The sequence below is a fragment of the Chiloscyllium plagiosum genome, unplaced genomic scaffold (genome assembly GCF_037043375.1).
Source record: "Chiloscyllium plagiosum isolate Xiang-an unplaced genomic scaffold, Cpla_swu_hap1 HiC_scaffold_30, whole genome shotgun sequence".
Taxonomy (NCBI): Eukaryota; Metazoa; Chordata; class Chondrichthyes; order Orectolobiformes; family Hemiscylliidae; genus Chiloscyllium; species Chiloscyllium plagiosum.
Genome location: NW_028270168.1, coordinates 31,447,713 through 31,463,207, shown reverse-complemented (window position 1 = coordinate 31,463,207; position 15,495 = coordinate 31,447,713). Strand labels below are relative to the sequence as shown.

Here is a 15,495-nt window from a genome sequence, read left to right as displayed (position 1 = left end):
TCACCTTGCCACCTTGAGCCAAGGCACCTTACCTACTTGACAACTTACTCACCTAGCACCCTACCCTTCCAGTACCCTAACTTTTATCTAATGTACTTTTAGTTTGACAGCAGCTGTCAAAGAAACTGTCAGGACTTGTAACATTTCAGAATAAGGTAGCTGACTGCTGTGTAAAGGGAGCATGGCTTGTCTACCCCAATAATTCTGTGCTACAAAAGAACTCTCAGAATGAAAGTGCAACTTCATATTTCTGAAAAAGGTCAGATCGAATCTTCTCTCTCAAACGAGGGACAGCCCTTGTGAAAAGAAGGACTGGAGAAGCAATCTGCTTGAGATTGCTAACCTTCAGAAAATCTAGACCTCAATTTCCTTGGTTGAAAGGGTCAAAACCTAACTAATGGTGGTTTCTATGTCACATTAATCTTGAAGGTTATTTTTTTTCTTTTTGTCCTTGCTTTAATTTGATTTAGATTATTTTAAAATATTGTATTGAAAGTTATTATCAATGGTTCATCTGCAGGTCATTCATTCAACTTCTTGGTTAGTCCACCACTCAGTCTAGAACTGAGCCATACAGATCAGAAAGTTTGTAAATTGGTTCCCAATCTGCTCAATTAATTCATTTGAGAGGGGCAACACACTCAATACTGCATTTAGCATCACTAACCAGTGCCTACACTGATTAGGTGTGTAGCAATAAACAGCTGGAGTATATGCAGAGCTACAAAAAGAGAAGGGGGAAAGGGGAGATTATAGAAAGGAAATGTATATAAGTCTGAGTGTTTCTGTGTTTTAAAGTCAAAAAGATTGCAGCTAACAAAAAGAATCCAACTTTACACTATGTAATTCCTGAAAGATCTCCATATTTGAAGCTCAAGTTTTATTTACCAATTTATATCTCCTAATTTCTCCAATGTATACCCAAGTATACATTGGGTGTGATGAATCAAAATGTAAGTGTGATATATTTGTCTTTGTTTTAATGTACCACATAAGGAGCTTGTAGCTTCAAGTCAAATGGCTGGCTGCCAGCTTTGATTGCGATAATTTCTTGGCTAGGCTGCTAAGTAAAAGCACCTGGTAATATGGAACTTTTCCACAAAACTGGCGGACAAGACTGATGCCTCAAGTTTTCACAGCACCTGTGGAGAAGTCAAAAATCAATACCAGTGGGTCAAAATCCTGGAACTCTCTTCCGAACAACATTGTGGCTGAACCTACACCATATATACTGTAGCAGTAAAAGAAAGTAGTTCATCACCACCCAACCTCAAAGGCAACCGGAGATGAACAATAAATGCTCAGCCAGCACTGCCCACATCCAATGAATTTTTTTTTTAAATAATTAAGCTTCTGAGGTCAATTAACTCAGTTGGTTGGACAGCTGATTTGTGATGCTGAGAAACAATTCTGCTTAAATAGTTGGAGAGCTCTTTCCCATCCCTTAAGTTGCACTTCCCACTTAACAATTCCAATGGTCTTTCAGTGTAAGATCACAACTCTTGTTATACTGTACAACCTGAATCTACAGGGATCTGAATGAAGACTTTCTTGATCTACATATGGAAATCCTAACTATCTTGGATTTATTTAACCTAAGTCCCATAAATGAAGGGACATTTCATAGTAATCCACTTTGTCTCCTCGTTCCCTATATTTCTCATTTTTATCATAGCTCTGAAGTTGATAATCTACCTTCTAGGGCATGAATAAGACATATTCTGTAAAAGACAAATTAAGTTTTTAAGCTTGGTATTCTTGTATGTCCTGGTCATATTTTAATTAATGCAAATCTGAATGAATTAAAATTAGTGGGCGGCACGGTGGCACAGTGGTTAGCACTGCTGCCTCGCAGCGCCAGAGACCCGGGTTCAATTCCCGACTCAGGCGACTGACTGTGTGGAGTTTGCACGTTCTCCCCGTGTCTGCGTGGGTTTCGTCCGGGTGCTCCGGTTTCCTCCCACAGTCCAAAGATGTGCAGGGTCAGGTGAATTGGCCATACTAAATTGCCCGTAGTGTTAGGTAAGGGGTAAATGTAGGGGTATGGGTGGGTTTCGCTTCGGCGGGTCGGTGTGGACTTGTTGGGCCGAAGGGCCTGTTTCCACACTGTAATCTAATCTAATCTAATCTAATCTAATGAGCAAAGAAGGAATGATTCAAAGTACAACAAATGAAAACAAGGTAGTTTATGAATTTACTACTTTTCTTCCGATTTTAAATACCTGAACTGTTGACTGAAATGGAAAAGTTTTCCACACATACTTGGTTTTGTTTCTTTTAATCAGAACTACCCAGTTGCTCTGCCGCTTCCTCGTGTTTGATGACTTGCACGTAGTATATTATCTCTGTATTCTCCTATAAGAAAAAAAAGCCCAACCTATTTGATCTTTTCCAGAATTCATAAGCTATGACCTGGTATCATGTGTATATGTATGCTTTCTCCATTGCTTCTATGTCCATTTTGCAATTTGGAGATTAGAATTATGCCTAGTATTCCAATTCCAATCTGATCAGGGCCTGTGCACATTTGATATGATATCCCTACTCTAAGTTCTGTATTTCCAGAAATAAATCCTGGTGCTTTGTTGGAAATTTTAATTCCTTTGACCAGCAGTGGTGCTGCTAATTGTGTCTTCACCTGTTTTAAAAAAAAACTTCAGTGGAACCATGCCTTTTGAGAGAATTTTGGCTTAATAATGTGTTATATTTGGAATTTATATTTACTGATTAATGTAGATGAATATTTTGGAATCTGAAACTGCCTGTGGAAAGAACTATTACTAATAGTGCTGTGCTGTCAGGATTGTAAAGGATTGACTACGAGAAATTAACTAAAGAAACATTGATTCGCATCAGTGAATCGAAACCATGTTCATTTATTAAAAAGCTGTAGCTTCTTGAACGTTTGAAGCTTTGAACGTTTGCATTTCAACTCAAAGATCTGCTTTGGGAAAAAAAAGTGCTTAAAACTAAATGAACTTTTTAGAAAATAAAGATTATGTAGTGAATGGATTATAGTGCTATTTCAGGAACTCCACCGAGTACAAGCTATTATAGTAATCCGAGTTTCCATTGCGCTTTGACGAGCTTTTTGACTGTGCTGTAAAACAATACACGAGGGAATGTGATTTCAAACTGGTGGGCTAATGGCCGTTTACCCTATCCACTACTGCTTGTATCACAGTGTCTGGATGAGAGCAGCAAAACAAGGAAACCAAGGGGGCAGGGATTGGAGAGACACCCAAAACATGACAAAACAGAAAAGGAATTTTTGAGTCTGATGTAGTATTTCCGTATCAAGATTGTGCTGAAAAAGGCAAAGAAATTTTCCTCCAGAAGGTCTTGCATTCCATTGGCTGATCTGATGTTGAGTAGAAATGTTTTGCATTGCACACAAGGTTTATTTTAGCTCTAAATTATAGAGGCTGCCTGCTTTGTTGAATTCAAATCATCATACGAAGTCGGATGACATTAATACTAGAAAATTCAAAATAAACGAACAAAATTTTTAGTGAGATTATAAAGTTTTAAAAGTGTAGAGTTTTAAGAACTTAAAAAAATTCTGCAATCTACAAAGTTGGAAAATTAGGAATTTTAACGTCAGGCTGAACTTCATAGTTCTATTTATGAAATAAAAGCTCAATTTTAACTAACTTAAATTTGTGGTCTTCAATTTTCAAAATTTTTAATTCTTACATATATGTTTGAATGTTTTTAACCTAGATGGACGTGATTTGGACTTGGAGTAAGAGACTGACTACACAAAGCTAACAGAATTAATTCCCTGTTTCTAAGGAGTATTTATAAGAAATTTGATACAGTCAAAGCATTAATTTTTGAATGCCATGTTCTCTGCTGCAGCATATTTTAGTGTATCCACGTCTCCTATGTAAGCCACTGTAGAGCGGCAGTCACTAAAGAGTCAACTTATTCAGAAGTTGCAGCTTGACCACATGGGGTTGAAACGTAAGAGAGGCAGGGGAGGGTGCACAAGTTGGGACTTCAGCACTCACAATGTTTTCGGACTGACAGAGAAAATAAGATCACAGCAGATGCTACTCAGCGTGTGTATGTGTGAGGGGGGGGGGAACGAGCGAGCGAAAAAGGGCGTTTCTTTGTGTAAGCAGAGAGACACTCCAGTCAGTTGAGAGGAAAAAAATGTACTGGAAACCGTTTGCCTGCTGTACTGTTTAAGATCTTGTGGCAATTTAACAATTTTTTTTTGAGAAAGTAAGTGTTTAAAACTTTTTTAACCTCTTATCTAAGTTCTGGAAAGTTGACAAGACTGCTACGGGATTTTTTTTGGCTGTGAAAGCATAATACATCTAATTAGCCACAGAAGCTGACGTCGGTTTTGGGATTAATCACTGCTGCTTCACATTGCCCATGAGCAAACCAGTTCTGCTAACTTACTTTAAACAGCACATGCTGAGGAAGAGCTGGCCGGGCAAAGCAGACTTTTGGAAGGGCTGGACAGAACGCGGAAGCTCACAAAACCCTTTTGTTCAAGAGTAAAAGTTTGCCTTGGAGCATGTGACAGCTGGACACAACGCTTTTCAAGATCTGGGAAGAAAATTAACTTTGTGTGCCATGCTGCTTATAGGCTGCTTGTTACAGTTCATAAACCAGGAGGAAAAAGAAAAGCTGTTTGGCAATTGATGGGGTGGGGGGTAAACACCTGGACCAAAGTAGATAAATAAGCAAGTCATACTGCAGTAGGAGCTGACAACTCTTGGCACTGGTCTGATTCGTGCCGGAGTTACTCTTGCTCTTCACGCTCTTTGGATAACCGTTAAACTACACTCTGGCTGGGATTGTAGAATCATGGCAAAGTGGTTTAATAGCATCAACCTGCAAATGATTGATTTGTAGGTAATAACCTTAAATCATTCTTTGTAAAAACAACTCATCTGGAAACCTTTAGTCATTGTTCTGAAGTTGTACAGTTTTAAAAAATGCCATGATGTTGCTAAGAAAGGAAGCAGCTGAAGCTCCACTGATTGAAGAACTTCCTGTCTTTGAATCTGCCGGAATATCCGCCAAGAATCACTTTTCAAAAGAAAACTTGCCAGTTTTCAAGGACTGCCTCTCCTGCAGCAGTCGGGGTCTTAGGCATTGTAGTTTGTGGTTAAAATGAAAATAATTTGCACAGTTTTGGACTAAGCATATGAAAGGCCGCCTTCTGTTTAACCAGGATGTACATTATCAGAAGACCAGAGAAGATCTGATTGAATGCATAAATGTAGTTTTGGCTCTTTTGTCTGAAGTGAATTTATTGATTGGATATACTTCATTTAATGTGGCAAGTGAGTAATAAGCTGTTGGAACATCTACATATTAGAGACTTCTAATTGAATAAAAATTCACAAGCATATTTCTCTGTTGGATTTGAAGTGAAAGACACAGTTTCAAAAATCTGGTTAATTTTCCTTTTTTGTATGTTATTTAAGACACTTTGGAATTATGGGGAAGCCACTCAGCAGGCCAGACTGTTTACGACGTAATAATCCCACCTGTTTAGGAAAAAATGAAGATGATGACATGTACATTGAAGATTGTTACATTCCACAAAGATCCATATATGACACTATGAGAATTAATGAACAAATAGATCGAGGAACAAAAAGTAACCAGCCATCAAGAAGTTTTGCTGATCACACACATTCTGTAAACCAGAGAGCTGTAGAGACTAGCACATTATCAAGTAATGGAACTCCTACAACATCCAGTGTATTTGAAACGAGAGCTAGTTGTGAAAGTAAAAAATTAGATGAAAGAGTTATATTTGATGCATTAAAACTGAGCAGTGATGTGATCCGGTCCTCTGGCCCACCAAAAAGGAGACCGCATGTGGAGAGGAAAGAGAATATTAATAGGAGATCATGGAAAGCTTTCTTGCCTCCAAATTTTCCAGACTTTGCAGAAAGAACCGAAATCCCACCAAATGAATCTGCAGGCAGCATAAATTTGAATCAAGAGAAAAGATATTCTAGCCAATTCCCTGTTGAGCTTCCTAATCTTTCTTCTGAAAACGAATTGACCATAGTGAAATCAGCATTAGAAAATGAAAATAATTCCACATTTCAGCATGGAGCTGAAAGTAAATTCAAAGATACTGTAATATTGTCTCAAAGTTCGGAAAGTGAATATGTTCCATTACTAGAATACAAGGATGTACCAGTGATGGCTAGACATTTGCCAGAGAACGATGCATGTGTATCTGCAACATGGCCAAGAGCCTTCAGGGCCAAGGGAACATTAGAAGATGCCTCATTTCTACATAGAAGAGCATATGAAATAGCAGAGGAAAACAAAACTCTACATGCAACATCAATAGAGTGTGGAGGTGTTTCAAATTTGGGTGCAATCAAAATAAACACTGACATTTATAATGTACAGGTTGATTTTGAAGGACAGGATTATGTCATAGAATTCAAAAGCCAAGTTAATCCTGGGACTGGGGCGCAGTGTGAAGATGAAAAAGTATTGTTTAGTTCAGAATGTCTGAGTGAAGAATCAGCACTACTTCACCTGGATGCTGTAATCCAGGAAAGCATAGAGGGAGACATAGACTCACTGTTACAATTTGAACAAGAGGAACAGTGGCTAAATGAAAGCAAAGAATATCTCAGTGAAGAATTGGCACTTCAGCAACTAGATGCTGCAATCATGGAAATTACAGAAGAAGAGACTGATCCTCTATTAAAATTTGAAGAGCAAACATTTACTGATGACAAACACCTTAGTCAAAAATCAGCTTTTCAACATCTAGATGTAATGCAAACTTCAGTAGGTGATATAGACTCCCTACTACAATTTGAAGAAGAAGAGAGAAACCTCACTGAAGACAGCAATGTTTTCAATGAACTGTCAACACTTCAAGAAAATTCCAAGATCTTGGAAAGCACAGAAGGAGATAAGGACTCTCTGTTACAGTTTGAAGATGAAGAAAGATACTTGATTGAAGAGAGCAACACTTTTGAAGAAGAGTCTGCAATTCAGCAAGTAGGTGCTATAATCCTGGAAAACACAGTCACAGACAAAGATTCATTTTTGGAATTTGAAGTGGAAGTCAGCCAGTTATTGGATGATAAAATAATAGATTCTGATGTGATAATCGAAGGGAAAGAAAACCTTATGGCTGTCCAAAAATTAAACTCTGCAACGAGAGAGAAGTCTGATGAATGGAAAATGATTGAAGAGTTAAACAGAAAACCACAAAGCAGTAGAAAAGCTATTGAGAGAGAAACTGTCATTGAGCAGAAATCAGCCAACGCAGATTGGAAAAATAATATTGATCAGAAAGCAAAATCTGAGGGCATCTTTGAATTTGAAGGACAACAAACAGATTCAAATTTTGACACTACTGGACCAGAGGAAGCTGATGTATATCAAAAAGGAATTGCAGCTATATCTAAGGATAATTATAGTGAGATATTCACTAATGATCTTTGGAAGGAAAGTTTGGTTAATGCAGAGAATATATTAGTCAATTCCGAGGAAAAATCTAAATGTGATAAAGAAATTGCTGTTTTGTTTGAAGCAAATGATAAAAATACTGATTATGAAACCCTAATCCAGGAATGTGAAACATATAATCCTGTCTTTACAAAAGATGGGCAACAAAATTCTGTTAAACAATATGGAACAACAGCAGATTCATCAATACCATCCGATCTAAATCTTGATTACTGTGCTCAGGAAGTAGTAATTTTGCCGAGTGTGCAGGAGAATAAAGAAATGCAGGCAAACTCTGTGCAGTTAAATGAGCACGATATTGTTGAACGTCCTTTAACAGTCTCCATAGTAACATCATGTCTAGATCTCTCATACCGTGCTTTGGAAATGGGAACATTATCCAGTGAGGGGAAGGTTAAAGAAATGCAAGCACCCATTGTACAACTAAAGGAATGTGAAATGGCTGTTGAGCCTCCTACTACAAATTCTCCTTTAGAATCCATCACTGATCAATCCAACTGTAGTCTGGAAGTATCAACATTTCCCAGAGTATGTAATGCAGGCTTTGAAGTGAAGAAATTCATTGGTGACTTTGAAGAGAAGCAAGGCCTACATTCAGATAGCGAAAGTAAGAAATGGGTTGAATTTGAAATGCAGGAAATTAGACTTCAGTTGGAATCATCAAACGTGGATCTGGAATCTGGTGAAACTCCGATTCAAATTCCTGTCACTTGTAGTTGCACTGATATTAAGCAGAAAGATTTGCCAGACTTAGATGAAGTTAAATGGTCAGGAAGTTTCAATACTGTTTCTTGTGACACAGTGGATGTGTGTAGTTCAGGGCAACAGTTAGAAATTGAGCCTCTCAGAATAGATATCGAGTCTGATGTGATGGTTCATAATAATAGATGTTCCAGTGAAGTACTGTTGTTTAACATGGATGTGGATCGACCACTTGAAGCAATCCGGTTTCTCTTTCAATGTGATGAAGAAGTGGACGTTAGTGAGCCAACAGTCACAACACAAGCAACTGCAGCTGAAAGGGAAATGGACCCAAAAGCAGATGCATGGGAAAATGTTTCGAATTCATGCTTTGGGGGTGACTTTATTGAAACAGGAATGCTGGAGTATTTATTTGAGTTAGAATCACATGAAGAATCCGAAGTCACTATTCCACGGATATTGACCTTGGAGCCAGGTTCACACGATATAAGTTTAGATATTAACACAGAGAAGTTTACTACGGAACCAAATGAAGTTGAATTTTCTGTTTCACGTGAAGATTTGGATACAGATATTGAGGTATTTATGATATTCTCTGCTGTTCAAAATTCCTAATATTCTTGACAAATTAGTGATAAATATGGAATGAAAGCGTATGCAACTATTTGTAGCTCTGAATACATTTTTAAAATTAAGTTTCCACTTTGGCAATTTCAAATATATCTCCCATCTTTGTAAGAAAGATTTAAGTTAATCGATAAGTTATCATAGGAGAAAGGAATCATTTTCTGCCTCCTTTTCCCTTTTTTTTTAAAAGTCTGATTTTATAAGTCCGTTAAATATAGGGTTCATGAAATATATTTAACGCAATGTAAGTGGAAAGTATCTGTTGTGTTCTTCCAGATCTAACTTGTAAAGATCAAAGAATTTGACTATTTAACCAAAGCATCCCAAGATTTCAGAAATAATCTTAACAATTAAATGAAATATGCACATTAGTTTTGATTAACAATGATTTATCTGTTATTGCTGGTTTACTGAAAGGATTTTGAATTCCTTAACTAGATAACCACCAAGTTCAAGTGTCAGATTTGCAGGCAAATTGATTCACTTAAAATTAGTAAATCAGCTGACTTTCAAACTTTGCCACTTTTGATTTGAATTAGTCTGGTTGGTTCTCATTACTTGGATCGCAACTATAACTGGCTGTTTCAGAGTAGCATTTTTTGGCAACTGTTCAAAAGGTCTGTCGTCAAAGACATTCCAATATCTTGATAGACGAAATGTTTAAAATTCCAATTTTTTTTATTTTAAGCATGTGCCTGTAAAAATTAGGTCTAGGTTTATGCTCAGATTTATAATCTAACGAAATAAAAAGAGGAGCTTTTAGTGATCTTACATCACTATATTCAATGTATGTAGACCAAACTTTTCAGAAGAGGAAATAGCAATTTAAGACTAATATTACATAAATGGCCACAATTGTGCAGCAAGACGGCCATTTCAGTAGTCACTACAAAAAGTGTTTGTTGTGCAAGTACAATCACCAGTTTTCACAGCTGGTTGACACTTGGATCCAGAATGTTTGCATATGACTAACCTTTCTCAGAGCAGCAGACACCAGACAACTTCACCTAGCCATTGCCAGTTGAACCAGCAAGTTTGATCTTTTAAAGGCATCGTTCTTTGTGTATATTTGGATTTCTGTTGTTCATTGTGAGAGTAGGAACTTTTTTTTTTCTATTGTGTCAAAATTGTCATTTAAATGGACCTTACAATTTGTGGAGAGGAAAAAGGCTATGTGGCATACCATTCTTCTCACTTCTGTCAATAATATTTCTGAAATTAGGAATTGATTATTCAGGGAACTGACTTAGAAAATTTATATTCATATTTTTCCTGATGCAACATTCTTGTTTCATTTCTGTAGATATTGAGTGTTTTCTATTTTTTCATTCACCCAAGTATTTAAATATGTTTAGGATATCTCTGCATTGGATAGGAGCTGAGAATTCTTGTTTAAATTTGTAGTAAGTGATTATTTCAATCTTTTTAGATATGGAGTCATTCAGCTCAATTTCTAGAAATCTGGTTGTATGATATTGTTGTATTGAATGAATTAGTTGCGGAGGCAATGATGCTTAGTTTAGCTTACTTGTGAAAGTATGGATATTTTATGTTGTATGTGTTCCACAGCTTTTCTGTCATTTATGGTTCTGCGCTGTTTATGTAAGTGTGATCTATGTTTAATTGATACACTTGGGTGTTAATGATGCCACTGAGCATGGTTACCCACTTGAATGTAGACTCCACTGAAAATTACACCTTGAGTCTGTTTTCTGATTTTATTTGTTGCATTTTTTTTAAAGCAATAAATTTTGGTCTGCAACTTAATTGTGTTCTGAATTAATCAGGAAATTTTACCTTGATCAATGCCCAACGATTCCATGTTTACTGACTAGTGGATGTGTAACTTAATCTGCAAATGCAGCTGCATACGCCCTCTAAAAGACAGCAACTATATGCCAAGCTTTCGTTGCTGACCTCATTTAAAAGGATGTCATTTGTATCTGCCAATAACTCAATTTGTTTTGCATATTCTTAACTATCTAAATGCAATAGCAGGACCAAGACTTCAACGATTATTGTTGGAAAAACATGATTTACTTTCTGTATTAGTTTAGTCTGATGGTGTTGGAACAGGAATCCGGCTGTCTGAGTGCATTGATTGGACTTTGTCTCCCTGTACGCACATAGTGATTTGAACAAAATTCCGGTATATGACCACACAGTCCATCCCTAGCTGTTATGAAAAAGTGATGGTAAGCTACCTTCATGAACTGCTTCAATCTGGTGGAGGTGTTCCAAAAATTGTATCAGATAGGGATTTCCAGGCTTTTGTGTCCCCAACAATAAAGGAGCTGGTCTATGTGGTCTCATCGGAATCTTGAAAGTGGTGTTGATCCCATTGTCCTTATGTTGAGTTGAGGCTGAGAGTTTGGGAAATGCTGTCGAAGAAGTCTTAGCAAGTTGCTGCAACATAGTAAACTCTACTGCCTCTGTATGTTCGTAGTGGATGAGGTACTGATCTTGAGTATTGCTGCATTTACAGTAACAAGGCAGTTGAACATTCTTCTGTTACACCCATGACTTGTCTTAGTGATAGTGAACCAGCAGTGGTGAATCAGCCACTGCAGAAAACCCTTGACCTCCTCTGGCATCCTGATACATGTTAATAAGCTCATCCTGTGGATTTTCTGTTTAATGCATCTGCTGACCCAGGTCAGGAACTCCGTAATAATTTCATTGATTTTGCTATTGCGAGATGGTTATTTGCACTTGAGACTCTTTCAAAGCAGATTTTTATTATTTTATACAATTAAAGTTTTAAAAAAAAGACTGACCAACACCAGGCATTAACATCACTGTATCTTCATTGTCCAAACAGGAAGTTCTCAATAGCCCATGGCTTTTAAGGCTTCTCAATAGCCATTACCCTCCCAATGGTTACAAATTCAATGTAATTTTTTTCAGTCTTTTCAACTTTGAAGTTCTGTCGCATTTCTCTTGATTATCCCAAAATGAGTTAATGTATAATGTGGACTGCGAAATTGTTCCTTTCTATTTGCTCCTTGACCACCTCAATGCTTAAAGGCTATTTCCACTTAAATCAATTATCATTCACATGCCATAGTTACTTCAGTTGATTTTTTTTCGATCATCAGCTGCAATGTGTACATTAGAAATGTCTACAGTGCATGAAACGTATATGTTTGAAATCAGTACTATATTAGAAAATGGAACTTATCTACAATGTGCAAAAGTAAAGCCATGTTAATAACACTTGTCAGCTAAGCCCTTGGGCTTTACTAGCTTCTGTTTTTTACATTCAAAATTCACCAAATACAATCATGAAAGCTGTTGGAATATTTCCACTGTTAATTTAGTTACAAAACCATTCCTGGTTACTAAGGATAGCTGGTCGTGTCGTTTCATGGCTAGTTGATGTTCGTGGATGCGGATCGTTAGCTGACTTCCTGTTTCTCCTATGTAGTGTTTTGTGCAGTCCTTGCATGGGATTTTGTACACTACGTTGGTTTTGCTCATGCTGGGTATCGGGTCCTTTGTCCTGGTGAGTTGTCTGAGAGTGGCTGTTGGTTTGTGTGCTGTTATGAGTCCTAGTGCTCATAGTAATCTGGCTGTCAGTTCAGAAACATTCTTGATGTATGGTAACGTGGCTAGTCCTTTGGGTTGTGGCATGTCCTCATTCCGTGCCCCACACGCAGATGACAAGCAACATGAGTTCGCATGGGACAACACTACTATTATAGGACAAGCCAAACAGAGAACAGCCAGGGAATTACTAGAGGCATGGCACTCATCCACAGATTCAATCAATAAGCACATCGAACTGGACCTAATATACCGGCCACTGCAACGGACAGCTGGAACTGACAACCAGAAGCAGCAGAGACAAACCACTATAAATGCCGGAGGAAACACCACAGAAGCGCTTCACAGGAGGCTCCCAAGCACTGAGGATGTCACCTAGACAGGGGACGAAACGTCTGCAACACAAATTCCCAGCTCGGCAAACAGAACCACAACAGTTGTTTGTTAACATGCATAATTTAAGTTGTTGGCAAGTTATTCTGTCTTTGGATAAATGAAAAAAAATGCTTTGAATTTCATCATCTTTAACATCAATTCTTGCACACTTTTATTTTGGATGCTTTGCAAATCAGTCTGTGGAGCCAGATAATCCACAGTTAGGCAAGATACATAACCGTGGTCGGCCACTTTTTTAAAAAATAATTTGACACATTATGGCACACTTCCAGAAGAGGTGATGCTTGAACCCACCTTCTAGCCTGGAAGTAGGGACTCTGCACCTATATGACTAGAGATTTAAACCAAACAAGTAGCATTTTCACTTATTCCCAACACTGAAAGAGACTATTTGTAAGCAATATCTAGAAATGCATTAATTTGTAATTTTTCATGTACTTGAGCAATAGCAAATTACAGCTCTTGAAGTCATATTCAAGACTGAGATTTTTAATCAGTAATGAAATCAAAGATTGTGGAGAAAATGCAGGAAAGTGAAGTTGGATTGTCATTATCAGCTGTGATCTCATTGAATGATGGAGCAGACTCAGTGGTCTGAATGGCTTGCTTCTGTTCCTATATCTTATGGTCTCCATTCCAACTCTGTGCCTATCTTGTACAATCCAGTGCATTTTAATGTAAAAAACAAAAGTACGTTAAGCTCGGGGCTTCGATGACAATGCTAATACTTGCTACAATATGCAAAAGTAAAATAACTTAAGTGCAGATTTCTAATACCAGGAGATTCGATTTCAAACACCAGTTTCACGTGCTATAGACATTTCTATTGTGGAACAATCTGTCTCCTAACTTATTTCATGTTTTTCCTATTCCATGGCATTCTGAATAAGTAACAAAACTGAGTAATGACACTGCCATGTCAGTGCCAACCCTCTTAAAACAGTTGGGCATCTGTAGGTGTTTCAGCTTGTCACCTTCGGGACCATAAAAAATTAATACTGTGTTTGACAAAGTTTTTTTGCTTAGTTTTTGTACCCATTGAGAGAATTAGGTCAAATCAGGTCAGCTTTTTATGTATTCCAGAGACAGTTTGTTGAACTAATGCCTTAATTTCTCTCACTATGTAGTAGTAGAGAACGTAGTAGTTGTAGAATTATCTGTTGAGCTGCAAATAAAAATGAAAGAAACCTTTTTAACAGTGCTTAAGTTAGGTTGGTTAGAATTTGAGCATAGTAGAGAATTACATTGGGTGGTGATAAATAGCTACCCAATACAATTTCATAATTTTACCAAAACCTACGGTTGGAAGTTTTTGCATTTGGCAAAAAAGCAGAAAATATCAGGGAACTGTGCTGCTTTAATTCTTTTGACTACTGAGTCTATCATACAAAAAAAAAACTCACTATTCGAAAATTGAAGGAAATGCCAAAGTATTTGTTCATGGTCAGATGTCATAAGGTTAAGTTATATTGTCTAATATTGGAATTCAATGGTATCAGTTTTAATTGGCTCCAACTGATGGGAAGTATGCTAACAGATGTGTTTTATATTGTGAGAGATCTGAAGACTTGAGGCAATTTAGTTTGATGTAAACTATGATTCAATCTTCTTACAGTTTTCAACCTAGTATGACATTCAAAAATGTGTATTTGTATATCTAATTAATGATTTTAATTGTATACTGGTTTTGTGTGGGGACACATGGTGGTGATGCCATTCCTACGCAAAATAGCATTATTTCAAGGTGACCAGTATTGTTGACTGATTTTTTTTTTCTCATTATTCTTCTTTTGGTTTAGACATTCCAGAAAGTTCAGGTGGATCCCATTCATTACAAACTTCAGCAGGCTAATGCAGTGGGGCAGGGTCTTATTCAGAGTGCTGCAAAGAATGCCAACACCCAAGGACTTGAACATGATCTTGATGAGACAAACACCAGATGGAACACACTCAATAAAAAGGTTAGTTCTTCATTGCTATGGAAAAGAAACTACTTTTTTTTGTAGATATATAAGAATTATTAAGGCTAAAGAAAGATTAATTCAAATTTTTGTGTGCTTTGTACATTCCAAGTTTGTTTAATCAATAATCAGTACAAAAAATAAAGGTTCAACCCTTAAAATTGGGATGCTGGCCTCACAGGATAGTTTAACACTTACAACATTTAAGAAGTTAAGTAAATGGTTTTTTAAAAAAACACCTGCACTTCTATAATGCCATGTCATGTTTTGTAAAGTACACCAAAGCACTTCAATACCAATGAATTACTTTGAAGTGCAATCATTTGTTTTCAAATGAATGTTGTAGAAACCAATACACCAACTTTAAGAGACCAGTCATATTGTATCTTCTGATAAACCAAACAAATCTGTCCAGATGAAAACAATCCAATATTAATCACCAGCCTGTGTCTCGGTATCTCAGCTTATCTAGGGCAGCATTGAAGTAATTTAGATTGAGAATACTCTCCACCTTGTTGAGCGGTGCTTCCATTGTATTAAATGGGCTAAATTAAAACAAATTTAACAACTCAGAAATTAGTGTCCAAGAGACTTGGTGCCATCAGTAGCAACAGCATCTGCAACCTTGTGATCCAGCACATGTACCATTCTACCTTTGCCATAACTCTGGAGAATCCAAACAAAGAGACTTGAGGATGCAGGTGCATAGTTCCTTGAAAGTGAAGTTGCAGGCAGACAAGATGGTGCAGGAGGTGTTTAGCATGCTTGCTATCATTGGTCAGAA

The 15,495-nt window shown here is 37.2% G+C and overlaps 1 protein-coding gene across 1 annotated transcript in view; it reads left to right on the top strand.

Annotated features, from left to right (window-relative positions):
• Positions 1-15,495, top strand: part of LOC122563694 (microtubule-actin cross-linking factor 1) — a 536,485-nt gene that overhangs the window by 401,311 nt on the left and 119,679 nt on the right. The window contains 1 exon segment of the mRNA XM_087976866.1: positions 14,550-14,711. Within this exon segment, the coding sequence (XP_087832992.1) occupies positions 14,550-14,711 (162 nt within the window).